This window comes from Hypanus sabinus, chromosome 18, assembly GCF_030144855.1.
Source record: "Hypanus sabinus isolate sHypSab1 chromosome 18, sHypSab1.hap1, whole genome shotgun sequence".
In the NCBI taxonomy this organism is placed as follows: Eukaryota; Metazoa; Chordata; class Chondrichthyes; order Myliobatiformes; family Dasyatidae; genus Hypanus; species Hypanus sabinus.
The window spans coordinates 29588176-29602427 of record NC_082723.1 but is presented as its reverse complement, the minus strand read 5'-3'; the positions used below and the strand labels follow the sequence as shown (position 1 = coordinate 29602427).

General features: G+C 37.4%; 1 protein-coding gene across 5 annotated transcripts in view; it reads right to left on the bottom strand.

Moving 5' to 3' along the window:
• strbp (spermatid perinuclear RNA binding protein) overlaps positions 1-14252 on the bottom strand; it is a 247529-nt gene that overhangs the window by 56765 nt on the left and 176512 nt on the right. For 4 of the 5 annotated variants that reach the window (XM_059993948.1, XM_059993953.1, XM_059993952.1 and 1 more), the window contains 6 exons: positions 11381-11528; positions 7846-7940; positions 7374-7469; positions 5971-6082; positions 5556-5653; positions 3589-3703 (listed from right to left, as the gene is read on the bottom strand). In XM_059993948.1, coding sequence (XP_059849931.1) covers positions 3589-3703; positions 5556-5653; positions 5971-6082; positions 7374-7469; positions 7846-7940; positions 11381-11528 — 664 coding nt within the window. The remainder of the gene's footprint in view (positions 1-3588; positions 3704-5555; positions 5654-5970; positions 6083-7373; positions 7470-7845; positions 7941-11380; positions 11529-14252) is intronic. The other variant, XM_059993951.1, reaches the window with a different exon arrangement.

Genomic DNA, 14252 nt, shown 5'->3' with positions numbered 1-14252 from the left:
CTGGGGACAGTCCACAGTTGCTCTGTGGTGACAGGCTGCCCAAATTCTTCTCTCCTCTTTTCTCTTGAGTATGCTTCTCCCCATCTGAAAAGTTTTTCTATAGTGGTTACTGGCCCTATTTATATACACACACACACACACATACACACAAACAATATGTATTTTGGATATAAAATTGTATTTGAACAATCCTGAAAAAAAAATACAAATTAAATTAATTTCATTTTGGCATTGCAATTGACACTGATATTGACACTGGCTGAAGGGTTCGTTCCTGTGGTGGCCTAGTTCTAAAATGAGAAGTAAAAAATCCCACTCTTGCAACTGTTTTTAAATATTCCAAGGGACATTAAATGGAAACACAGTTATCAACTTTGAGAAATTACATCACTAATTAGCTCTGGATCATTAATGACTGAAAGTAACAGGTATCAGCTAGCATAAAGCATAATTAATTTTATTCAGTAGGGCTCACAAAACATTGAGCAAGTATAACCACATTACCTGTTTGAAATGGGAACTTATCATGAATAAGATTTTGGTTGAGTGAATACTGGAATTCTTGCCAGCTTTGTGTTTTGTATCTCTATACCCAAATGCCAAAAAAATAAGCTGAAAGCTTGGATTCACAGATCCATAACTAAAGCTTTAAGCACTCAGCAACAAATTTGGAATTTCCCAATCAGCTCAGCATTCTTCAGGGTCTTTGGTTACAGTCAATAACTTAAAAAATTTGGAATATTCATCAGAAGTTTCATATATCTATGGATCGAGGATGAGATCAAAATAAGATCATAAGACATGGGAGCAGAATTAGGCCATTTGGCTCATTGAGTCTGCTCCACTGGCTGATTTATCATCATGGCTGATTTATGATCCATCTGAACCCCATTTTCCTGCCCTCTCCCTGTAACCTTTGATGCCCTGATTAATCAAGAGCCTATCAACCTCCATCTTAAATATACCCAATGACTTGGTCTGTACAGCCATCTGTGGCAATGAATTCACTACTCTCTGGCTAAAGAAAATATTCTTCATCTCTGTTCTAAATGAATGTTCTTCTCTTCTGAGTGTGCCCTATGGTCCTATACTCCCACACTATAGGAAACATCATCTCCACATCCATCCTTTCAACATGCATGCAGATTTTAATGAGATTCCCACGCAGTCTTCTAAATTCCAGAGAGTACAGGCCCAAAGTTATCAAATGCTCTTCATATGTAAACCCCTTCATTCCTGGAATCATCCTCGTGAACCTCCTCTGGACTCTCTCCAATGACAATATATTCTTTCTGAGATATGGGGCCCAAAACTGTTGACAATACTCCAAGTGCAGCCTGATTAGTGTCTTACAAAGCCTCAGCACTATCTCCTTGTTCTTATGTTCTATTCCACTTGAAATGAATGCCAACATTGCTTTTGCCTTCTTTACTACAGACTCATCCTGTAAATTAACTTTCTGGGAGTCTTGCATGAGATCTCCTAAGTCCCTCTGCACCTCTGATACCTGAACCTTCTCCCCATTTAGATAACAGGCTGAACTATTGCTCCTTTTACCAAAATGCATTATATACATTTCCCAACACTGTATTCCATCTGACACTCTTTTGCCCATTTTTCCAATTTGTCTAAGTCCTGCTGCAATTACATTGCTTCCTCAGCACTATCTACCCATCCACCTATCTTTGCATCATCTCCAAACTTTGCCACAAAGCCATCAATTTCATTATTCAAATTACTGAGAATAATATGAAAAGTAGTGGTCCCAATATGACCCTGAGAAACACCATTAGTCACTGGCAGCCAACCAGAAAAGGCTCCTTCTATTCCCACTCGCTGCTTCCTGACTGTCAGCTGTTCCATTATCCATGCCAGTATCGTTCCTGTAACGCCATAGGATTTTATCTTGTTAAGCAGCCTCATGTGTGGAACCTTATCAAACACCTTTGAAAATCCAAGTAAATAAAATCCTCTGTCTCTCCTTTGTCCATTCTGCTTTTTACTTCCTCAAAGAACTCTTAATAGATTTGTCAGGCAAGATTTCCCTTTATAGAAACCATGCTGACTTTGCCTTAATTCATCATTAGTATCTTAAAACTTCATCCTTAATAATAAGCTCCAATGCTTTTCCAACCACTGAGGTTGGGTTAACTAACCTATAATTTCCTTTCTTTTGCCTTCCTCCCTGGTGCTGAGACCTTATAAAGTCTCATCATCACATCCTTGCTTTTGCATTCCAGACCTCTCGAAATGAATGCAAACGTTGCATATGCCTTCCTTACCACCAACTCAACCTGCAGCTTAACCTTTAGGGAATCCTACATGAGGACAGCCAAGTCCCTTTGAACCTCAGATTTTTGAACTTTTTCCCCATTTAGAAAATAGTCCATGCTTTTAATCTTTCTACCTAAGTGTATGACCATACACTTCCCTAAACTATATTCCATCTCCCACCTCTTTGCCCATTCTTCCAATCTAAGTCCTTCTGCAGACACCCTGCTTCCTCAGCACTAGCCCTCCATCTATCTTCGTATTGTCCACAAAGTCATCAATTCCTTCATGCAAATCACTGACATATAACGTGAAAAGAAGTGTCCCACACTGACCCCTGCGACACATCATTAGATACTGACAGAAAACCAGAGAAGGCCCCCTTTGTTCCTACTCTTTGCCTCCTGCCAGTCAGCTAATCTAACCTGCTAATATCTGTCCTGTTATACCATAGGCTGTTATCTTCTTAAGCAACCTCATGTGCGGCACTTCATCAAAGGCCTTCTAAAAATCCTAATAAACACCATCCACCGAGCAACACACACAAAATGCAAGAGGAACTCAGCAGGCCAGGCCGCATCTAGGAAAAGAGCAGAGCCAACATTTCGGGCTGAAATTCTTTGGCAGGACTGGAGAAAATACACTGATTCTCCTTTGTCTATCCTGCCTGCTATTTCCTCAAAGAATTCAAACAGATTTGTCAGACAAGTTTTCTCCTTTAGGAAACCATGCTGACTTTGGCCTATTTTGTCAAATGCCTCCAAGTACCCCTCAAAACCTCATCCTTAATAATAGACTTCAACTGAAGATAGACTAACTGGCCTACAATTTCCTTTCTTCTCCTTCCCTCCTTTTTATAGTGGAGTGACATTTGCAATTTTCCCTAAAAAGTTAACAAATTTCATGACATAATATGCCAGTGATACTACATCTGATTCTGGTTCAGGTTTCCAGTCCTCCAGAACCATTCCACAATCTAGTGTTTCTTGAAAGATCATTAATAATGCCTTCACATAATTCAGCTATCTCTTTCAGAATCCTGGGTGTAGTTTATCTGGTCCAGGTACTTATCTGCACTAGTTTTGTTTATGGTACCTCCCCAAAGTGATTAAATCACTTGGGATTATAAAGGTTTTGTGGTATTTGAATTTTAAATATCATGAATTTTAAATATCATAAATTTGCACTGACTGCAATCTGCATTCCAAAACTTCAGTGCAATTACACTAATATCACAGGAAGTGAAACAAAAAGACTAACCCAAACTAGCAGAATTTCAATTCAATGTGTTTATTTGATACTATGAAATCTACCTACCATCTCGCTCACTCAATGATCGAGACCATTTCTGAAGTGAGGATCTCGTTGATGGAAGAGGGTCCATCTCCAGTACTTTGTAGATCTGACCAAAAGCCATAAGTCTAAGTGCATGCTGTAAAGACAAAATATACAGATACAGGTAAATACAATTTCATAAACACAGGAAATTCTGAAGATGCTGGAAAACTTGAGCAACATACACAAAATGCTGGAGGAACACCAGGTCAGGCAATAAACAGTCGATGTTTTGCGCTGAGACCCGAAAAATCGACTGTTTATTCCTCTCCATAGATACTGCCTGTGCTGTTATTACAATTTAAATTTTTTGAGAGTTATTCAAAAATTTAACTTTAGGATAGTGTATATCAAATGGAAGTTGTTCAAGGATATTCAATATGTTTATCGAGGGATCCACAGAACTTTTATGTCTGCTTGACACTTAAATACTCATGGTGTAGATGCATGTCTATGAATAGGCAAGGAAAGTAGTGCTCCATTCCCACGGGTCAAAGTAAAAAAAAATTCAAAGTAAATTTATTATTAGAGTACTTATATGTCATCATATACGACCCTGAGATTCATTTTATTGGGAGCATTCACATAAAAAAACAAACAAAATAATATTATTAAATAAATAATCAATAAATATCAAGCACATGAGATCAGTCCTAATGAAGGGTTTCCACCTGAAATGCTGACTGTTTACTCTTTCCCTTAGATGCTGCCTGGCCAGCTGAGCTCCTCCAGCATTCTGTGTGTATTACTATGAAGATCGAGTCCTTAGGTTGTGGGAACAGTTCAGCATTAGACTGAGTGAAATTGAAAGAACTATTCCCTCTGGTTCAAGAGCCTGGTAGTTGAGGGGTAATAACTGTGTCAGGTGGTGTGGGTCCTGAGGTTTCTGTACATCCATCCTGATGACAGCAGTGAGAAGACAGCATGGCCTGGATGGTGGGGGTCTTTGACGAGGAATGTTGTTTTCCTGTGACAGCACTCCATGTAGATGTGCTCAATGACAGGGAGGACTTTACCCCATAATGGACTGGGTTGTAACCATTTCGTCTTTCTGACAAAGCTCCAAAACTCTGTATGTCGCTAATATAGGCAGATAGCAAAGAAAAACCAGGGGGTATAACCCACTTATGATACATTGAAAATGCTAATGAATGTGTCTTCAGCCACACCACCAACAGACTAGGAAGATTTCACCCAAGATGCTTCTCAGGACTTGGATGTAGAAGTTTACCAGCAGCAGGAATTTTAGTTCACTGTCTTGCTCCATTTTTAAAAATGAGCACTAACAGAAATACTGTATGGGTCCGTTCTGCTTGAAACACAAGAACTTCAATAAAATGATACACAAGACTTATTTTAACATTATAAAAATCAATTTATTATGGTTCTTCATTCCCCAGAGCACAGGAGAATGTGAGATGACCTCATTGAAGTCTATAATATCATGAAATATATAGATAAGGTGCATGGTGATAGGTTTTTCCCCAATGTTGGAAACTCAAAAAAATAGATGGTACAGATAAAAGATGAGAGGGGAGAGATTTAAAAGAGACCCTAGAGGTAACTTTACACAGAGGGGGTAACGAGTACTTGGAATGAGCTGCCAGAGGAAATGATTGATGGGGGTACAAATGCAACATTTAGGAGGCATTTGGATTAGGTGCATGGTGGGAAGGGTTATGGGCTGAACGTGGACAACTGCAGGGAGGATGGGAGGTTGCTGTGGTCACCATGGACCAATTGAGCTGAATGGCTTGTTTCTGTGCTGCAATACTCTATAACTCTATGATTCAAATTATCCCATTATAAATTTTTACACAAACTGACAGGTTGAGTATTGCCACTCTCAGAAAGAAGTCATTCTTCCAAGATGAGGGGAAATACTTCCTGACACTCCCACAAGACTATTTTATGACTGTTCAAAAGTAAATTATCTAAAAAAGTCATACCTGGGCACTATGAGTAATATTATCCATTTCTTGTGAAGTCATTGAGATCAATACATCAGTTAACTCTTTTTCACAAGGGTCATGCAATCCTGGACCACCTAGACAGTAAATAAACAATTTGCATTGCAAACAGTAGATTACATTTACTATCAAATTACTCAATTTAGTTAATGTGACAAATAACCATTTAACTAGAACAAGAGTGGAGAAATTACTGTATTTGTTATTTTTCCAAGAGTTAATGTTATGTATCTTACCTGACTTTTAATCAAGTTCTGAACAAGTATTTCATAAAAGGGTATTAACTTGAAACTAAATATATTTAAAATAATTGTCAATTTTCAGCACAGTGATCATTGTTAATATATTAAATTGGCAAATAACTTTTTTGCTAATTGTTATTTGAGACACTTACCAGGTAGAAGAATCCCAGATGCCAAGCACTCCATTACACGTCTCAGGGCTTCACCAGCCCCTAATGGCCTATTACTAGTACCTATGGCTTTTTCACAAATAAGCTCTAGAGGCTAAATGTAATAGGAACAATATATCAGTAATATCCAAAGGGAAAGGTAAAGCTTATTATTTTTTCAAACGAAGTTATATATTTTGATTGCATGAACAATGTTCAAACTTAATACAGTGGATTCAGGTTAATTGGGCCATCAGTTAATTAGGGCAGCCGTTTATTTGCGACAAACTCTTAAAGAACAAAAACTAAATCGAGAAAATATCTGGGATTCCTTTTGTTTAATTGGGAGACTATGTGCTTATTTGTGATAGAAGACTGTTGCTGAACAATTTCTAACTAGCATCAGTCATGTGCACTTGTGCCATCAGACACTACACCTTGCTTAGAGTGTGTGAGCATTTTTAAAGTAGCATCAGTTGCGTGTGTTTGTGTTCAAACAGCAGTGATTTTTGTCACTGATAGTTGGTGAGAAATAAGCAGCAAGACAATTCACAACTGTTTTGCTCACTTTGCATTCAGGCTTAGAGGTGCTGGAAACGGCCTTGAGTGAAATGAAACAAATTCATTACTTCAGCAAGTTAGGAATTACAAAGAATTTGAAGGTATTGACAAACATCTTGAATGTTACAATGAAAATGAAGCAAGATGCAATTGTTGAAAGGATTTATGAGGATGGACCATTATCTGCACTAGCTGTCTATGCTGATTTTGTTCATTTATTGTCAATCAAAATAATATGGCAACGTACATTTGCATGAATTCCTTCGTCAATAACTATTAAGTACCAATACACAGTATTATAATACTGTAGTAATTATTGGTAATATTCTAAATTGTTCTGTATTTAATTTAAATGCATAATTTGTTACTCAGTTAAACAGAAGTTTGTCTTTTTATACCTTTTTAACTATTTCCATGAAACTTTGGCTAATTGGGGCAGGCATTTAATTGGGCTATATCTACTGGTCCTCATGTGTCCCAATTAACCCAAATTTGCTGTATTTAGATTACATGAAAGATGTTCAAACTTAATTTAATATCCATGTGTCACAAATACTTTTTATATCAGTTTAATTCATGTAAAGCTTGTTAGCAATAAGAGATAAACTTTCATGGTGGGGAAAAAAGCCTTAATTAACATGTAAAGTGATTAGCATTAATCCATATTCTGATTTTTTAAAAATTGTTTTCACTTGGCAGAAATTCAGAAGTTTACATTGTATTTCCTGTATTTTTTCAAAATTCCTTCATCTGAGAACAAGAGACATGAAACACATAAAATGCAGAGTTCTTAATGTACCTGTACCATTTAGTTTGACAAGATAACAGTCCATATTTAAACTTACCCATCCTTTCAATGGTCCCCATGTGGGTACTCTGTTGCATAAATCACGCAGAATACGAATCACAATTACACATGACTTTAATCCATTTGCCCTTGCCTAAAACATACAGAATTGTTGTGATATGTCATCTGCTTAGCACAACTACACATTACATAGCACCTTGGCATTCTTCAATAACTTAAAATAAATTACCATGCAAACAAAACAGAATATTTACATAGAACAGATCCTCTAGAATGGCAGATTTCATGTACAAGAAAGTATAAAGTTTTAACAATTGCTTTTGTAGCCTCATGATAACTAGTAAAAGGAAACTAACTACCTAATATAGTAAACTGACTGAGCTTAAACTGCGCAAAATACCAAAGCTACGAACAAATTAATAACATTCAATGTTTTAATATAACAAATGTTTTTAACATTTAAACCTCATAAGGCTACAATAACAACAAGGTAAGAACAAGTAGCCAACCTGAAACCATTTGGCATGTCGCAGAGACGCCAAGGCGTTTAGGCATTTCTGCCTGTCCAATAAGTCCGCTGGATCTTTCATCGCAAAATTTTCTACTGGTGAATGGAATAAGAAGACAGATACAGTTTGACCAAGGGGTTTCTGTCATTCAGTACTAGGGAGTGGCAGCATCCTAGGCAAACAAGGCTCCCAGAAATTTTAATGGTTTAATAGTGCATTGTGGTTACTACAACAGCCATTTACAGTAACGTGAACATGTGAGACAGAAGCAAAAGGCATTCATTCGGGATACGAATCAATGGCATATCAACTGCAGAGAATATGATTCTGAGACTTATTTAAAATGCAGAACACAACAAATTATACCACACAGCAGATACTTTTGTTGACTGTTAGCCAGGCCTCTTTAATTTCTGGTTTTCTGGGCAATTCTGAAACTAAAACAGTGAATTGCAATGAAAAGTAAATCGTACCTGCTTCCAAACATTTAGGTCAACTTGCATTCAATCCCACTGATCTCTCAGCTTTAGCAGATCAGAATTGTAAGAGCTCATGTAATTACACATTAAAGTTCCACTCCAATTTCATCCTTCCATGATGCTGAAGACCCAGGAAACCAGAAATTAACTATGTATGGCCCTATCATTTTAACTCCTTGTGCAAGTGCCATCTGTGCAATAACTTGTTCTCCAACAAAATTTTCACCAAAACTTTCAGCCACTTATGATCATATGAATGAATTTGGCACCTACAACAAAGGTATTAAAATGTAACAGAAACTTATTATGGCAGTTAACCCCTAATGAAATTTGTATAAGATGACAATGGTTTCAGGTATTTCCAACAACTGGAGTTTCTGCCTTGAAAAGCATCAAAAACATCTGCCATAAAGTACAATATTTCTTACACAAGGGATACAAAGATAAATTGCTGTAGATGGGTGGTTAATAGTCTAAAACACTGGATTAGACAGCATAAAGGATGACTGTCTGCAGGGGCAAATTTTCATGAATGTAATTCTGTTACAATGAACCCGATTACAAAATCTCACATCAACATCACCACGATATTTCATTATTTTAAATCATTTTATTTCTAAACTTAAATATAGTTTCAAGTAATTCTGATGCTCTTGGGGTATTAACATGGTGATTACTAGGAAGTTTCAATTTGTTTAAAAAGTTTTTGGCATGTGTTTGATTACATTAAAGGGCACCTCTATCCAAACATAGATTACATTTTTTTTTGCAGTCAGTCATCTTTTACATGCAAGTTCTACAGAAAAAAAGATAAGGATAGGGGACAAAGAGCAGGCAGTGAATGGGGTAGACTTGCACCAAAGTCCCTTTTAACAACACTCATGTATTCACTTCATGCCCTGTACAATTTTGAGTTTGAAATGAACGTAAGCTTCTAATGTAGAAATTGAAGTAGTTTAAATAAGTAGATTGCTCCATGGCTTATGGTGCCAACAAATCAAATCCACGATATATGAAACCAGTTTTGGTCAAAAGAGCTGCTAGATTCACTTAGTCAGAGAAGGTGATGTGTATAGCCACTGCAAAGACTACTGACACAGAATCCACATTTCGGGCAGACTGAACCAAATCACCATCAATCAGAGTCAATATTGGGGTCTTGGAAGATTTATAAATTTGACATTTCAAATGATGAAAGAACAATCTTAAAGTCTTGGTCAAGAGAAAAATTGTAATATAACTAACTGAAAACAAAGCTAAAATTCTGTGTGTGGTCAATACATTTATTTCAAACCCTGTCATTGTAAGTCACATGGTGGGTGTCAAGAACCTGCTCATCTCAAGTTTTTAAAAATATGCAATAGCACAAGTAACATGAAGATTTATCACCAAACCACAGCATCCCCCACCCTCTCCCTTACCCCTACCCATCTTCCCTCAACCAAACACCGAGATTGTAGAGAGCAGGGCATGAATGCACATGAATCATTCAAGTAAGACAAAATGTACACAGCTGAGTAAGTCCCCTTCAGCTAACGTTGCTTTGAGTGCTGATTAGTGACTATATAGCATACTGTGAGGCAGGAAATTCCAGATGGCAATTAATAAATATTTCAATCAGCTGGCTGTTACCAATGGAGCTTATTTCAAAATACCGTGCATTGTTTTATACCACAATTTCTTGCTGAACAGTATTAAATTACTGAAGGGACTTGTAGCAAGTCTAGAAATAGGGAGAACAGCAACAGGGAGTCCCCTCCTGCCCAGGTGGGCACAGCTGCCTCCATTCCCATGACAGAGAGCGGCCAGTTGGTCAAAGGTCTGACATTGTCCAGTAAGACTCATAAACTATCATTGACACGCTTTGCAGACTAACCAAAATGAAAGCCTATAAGTAAACAATAAAAAAATTAACAATATTTTATTCTGACCAGCCATTTTTCTTTACCCAATCTCAGTGCTGTTAACAACTTCAATGCATTTTAAATAAATGGACACTGTATACCCTTTGAAGTTTTAATCCTTGTTTTCCAAAGTTGTAGCTACTCATAAGAACAGTGTAATTTTCAATCTCACACACGCTTGCCAAGCGCAGAATGAGGCCAATCTCATGAGTGCAATTCCAACTTATTTTTCAAAAAAGGTAGAAGGATGCTGACACAGACAAGAGAAAATTTGCAGATGTTGGAAATCCAAGCAACACACACAAAATGCTGGAGGAACTCAGCAGGCCAGGCAGCATCTATCGAAAAGAGTACAGTCAATGTATCAGGCCAAGACCCTTCAGCAGGACCTTCATATGCTACCTGGCCTGCTGAGTTCTTCCAGCATTTTGTGTGTGTTCGTTAGAAGGATGCTGATACTACTTAAATTAAACCACTGAGTTGTAAGACCACATCACATGAAATACTTTCAATCCACTGACATCTTACAAAGTTTGACAATATGTGGTTAGGACTAAAACAACTGTGATGGGGTGCAATGCTCAAACCATTGAATACAAGTACTAGTAATGGTTTGTTAGAAGAATTAGTTAAAAGTTGCTACTGCCCCACATACACAAATAAAAAAATTAACCACTACAATATTTTTAAATATGATTAGAATTTGACACATTTCGCAGTTGGACCTAGAAGTACATTTTATAATTTTTTGCAACACTGAGATGGGGTCATGTATACTTAACATATTTGCAATATCTTAGGACACTTCTGTGGTCAGAACAAGTTCTGTGAGCATGCAGTAGACAGGTAATTAATTATAAAGCTAAAAATTCCATAAAGTTTATATATACAAATAGTCAATAATTTTACTTAATTTTCTATAAATATTATTTAAATATCCATTTTTTAATTTGAAATTATCTTTGAAACTCTGGATAAAGAACCTTCTGCTTTTCATTATTTAAAAAGAAAAATATTCAAAGATTTTCTCCAGCTAAACCCTGAAACTGCAAAATTTATTTTCAATTTGTGTTTACACCTGCTCTGCAAGACCACAGAAGTCTTACAGCAAGCATAAAACAGTAATATATATGAAAACAGCGATCAATATACCTCCATCTTGTTTCTTTTCCACTTCATCCCTGACTGCTGGTGAACTGAGAACAATTTTCAGTGTCAACTTGGGTTCTTTAGTATTTTGCACAATGATGGCTGCCTCTTCTGTGCATTTTTCAACTTCATATTTTTCTTCTGTTAGTTTCTAAAAGGTATCAAAAATACAAAATAGACAATCCAAAATTTAATAGTTCTTCTCCACATCTACCTACTTCAATACAAAGGTCATTCATCAGTGAATGTTTGTTTATATAATACTAAAAAATAACAATGGAAAAATCCTCTCAGGATGATAATTGCACTTTAAAAGTGTAAATCTTCAGCTGTAGCAAGCTATTTCAAAAATTTATGACCAGCTAAATATTATTCCCCCAATATAAAACAAATTTCACAACATTAAAAAAGTGATTTCATCTTCTTAGAGGACTTCCCACAGATGTTAATTATTATAGGCACAATTGCATGTCCTAATATTACATGTAATGGTACTTTTTCTCCCTAAAAGGTAATTTAAACCATTCTTCTTAAAGTTTCCCATTAGACTGATGATGACCTACTTCTACTCCAGTGTTGAGAGTCCTGAGGTGGCAAATAAAGTCAATGTGTGATCTGCAAACTCTACCAGACATGGGCAAGGTATCTGATGAGGTGGGAAGAATAGCCTATGAAATAGTAACCTGATCCCATCACTCATACAGTGCATCTGTGTGCTCCCATTTATGGCTTTGAGGTTGTTGATACCAAGTTGAATATTCCTGCTACACTTTGAGTGGTTATGGGGCAGATACTTCTGGCAGTCAGTGGAGCTGTGACATTTGTTCAACGAATCTTTAACGAATCTTTGAGCACATGTCTGAATAACTTTCCCCATCTACCAGATAATAAGACCATATGATATAGGAGAAGTAGGTCATTTGGCCCATTGAGTCTGCTCTGCCAGTCAATCACGGGCTGATCCAATTCTTCTAGTCATCCTCACTCCCCTGCCTGCTCCCCATACCCTTTGATGCCCAGGTTAAACAGGAACCTATCTATCTTTGCCTTAAATACACCCAATGACTTGATCTCCACAGCCACTGGAGGTACCACATCTCTTCATATCTTCATTCTTAATGGACAGAGTTGTGCCCTCTTATCCTAGACTCCCCTATCATTGGAAATAACTTTGCCATATCTAATCTATTCAGGCCTTTTGACATAAAGAATGTCTTTATGAGATCCCCCCCCCCCACCACCATTCTCCTGAACTCCAGGGAATACAGTCCAAGAGTTGCCAGATGGTCCTCATATGGTAACCCTTTCATTCCTGGAATCATTCTCGTGAATCTTCTCCGAACCCTCTCCAATGTCAGTATATCCTTTCTAATTTAAGGAGACCAAAACTGCAAACAATACTCCAAGGGTGGACTTACCTTATACCTCTACAAATGAATGCCAACAATGCATTTGCCTTCTTCACCACTGATTCACCATGGAGGTTAACCTTAAAATTATCCTGCACAAGGACTCCCAAATCCCTTTGCATCTCTACATTTTGAATTTTCTCCACATCTAAATAATAGTCTGCTCGTTTATTTCTTCCATCAAAGTGCATGACCATACACTTTCCAATTTTGTACATCATTTGCCACTTCTTTGCGCATTCCACTAAACTGCCTAAGTCTCTCTCCAGGCTCTCTAATTCCTCAACACTACCTGCTTCTCCACCTACTTTTGTATCATTGGCAAATTTAGCCAAAGATCTCATAGTTGACATACATCGTAAAAAGCAGTGGTCTCAACACTCACCCACCGGTAACTGGTAACCAGTCAGAGTACGGTCCCTTTATTCCCACTTTCTGTTTTCTGCTGATCAGCCAATGCTCCACCCATGCTAGTAACTTTCCTATAATTCCATAGGCTCTTATCTTGCTAAGCAGCATCATGTGCGGCACCTTGTCAAAGGCCTGCTGAAAATCCAAATACACGACACCTACTGCATCTCCTTTGCCTACCCTTCTTGTAATTTCCTCAAAAAAATTTACAGTAAATTAGTCAGGCAGGATTTTTCTTTCAGGAAACCATACTGGCTCTGCCCTATCTTGTACTGTGCCTCCAGGTACTCCGTAATCTTATTCCTAACAATCAATTTCAACAACTTGCAACCACTGATGTTAGGCTAACAGGTCTATAGTTTCTTTTTTGCTGCATCCAACCCTTCTTAAAAAGCAGAGTTACATTTGCAATTTTCCAGTCATCCAGTACAATGCCAGAACCTATCGATTCTTGAAAGATCATTGTTAATGCCTCTGCAATCTCTCTAGCTACCTCCTTCAGAACCCAAGGGTGCATTCTATCAAGTCCAGGAGATTTATCTACCCTCATACCATTAAGCTTCTTGAACACCTTCTAGGTCATAATTTTCACTGCACCTACTTCATTTCTGGTATACTGCAGATGTCTTCTTCTGTGAAAACTGATGCAAAATACGCATTCAGTTCCTCTGCCATCTCTGCGTCTCTCATTACAACATCTCCAGCATCATTTTCTATTGGTCCTATATCTACCCTCAACTCTCTTTTACCCTTTATATACTTAAAAAAAGCTTTTTGTATCTTCTTTGATATTAGTCACCAGCTTCCTTTCATAATTCACCTTTTCCTTCCTAACGACCTTCTTAGTTTCCTTCTGCAAGCTTGAAAAAGTTTTCCAATCCTCCATCTTCCCACTAGCTTTGGCTTCCTTGTATGCCCTCTCTTTTGTTTTCACTTTGACTCTGACTTCAGTGGTCAACCACGGTAGTGTCTTTCTTCCATTTGAAATTTCTTCTTATTTGGAATACATCTGTCTTGCACTTCCCTCTTTTTCTGCAGAAACTCCAGCCATTGCT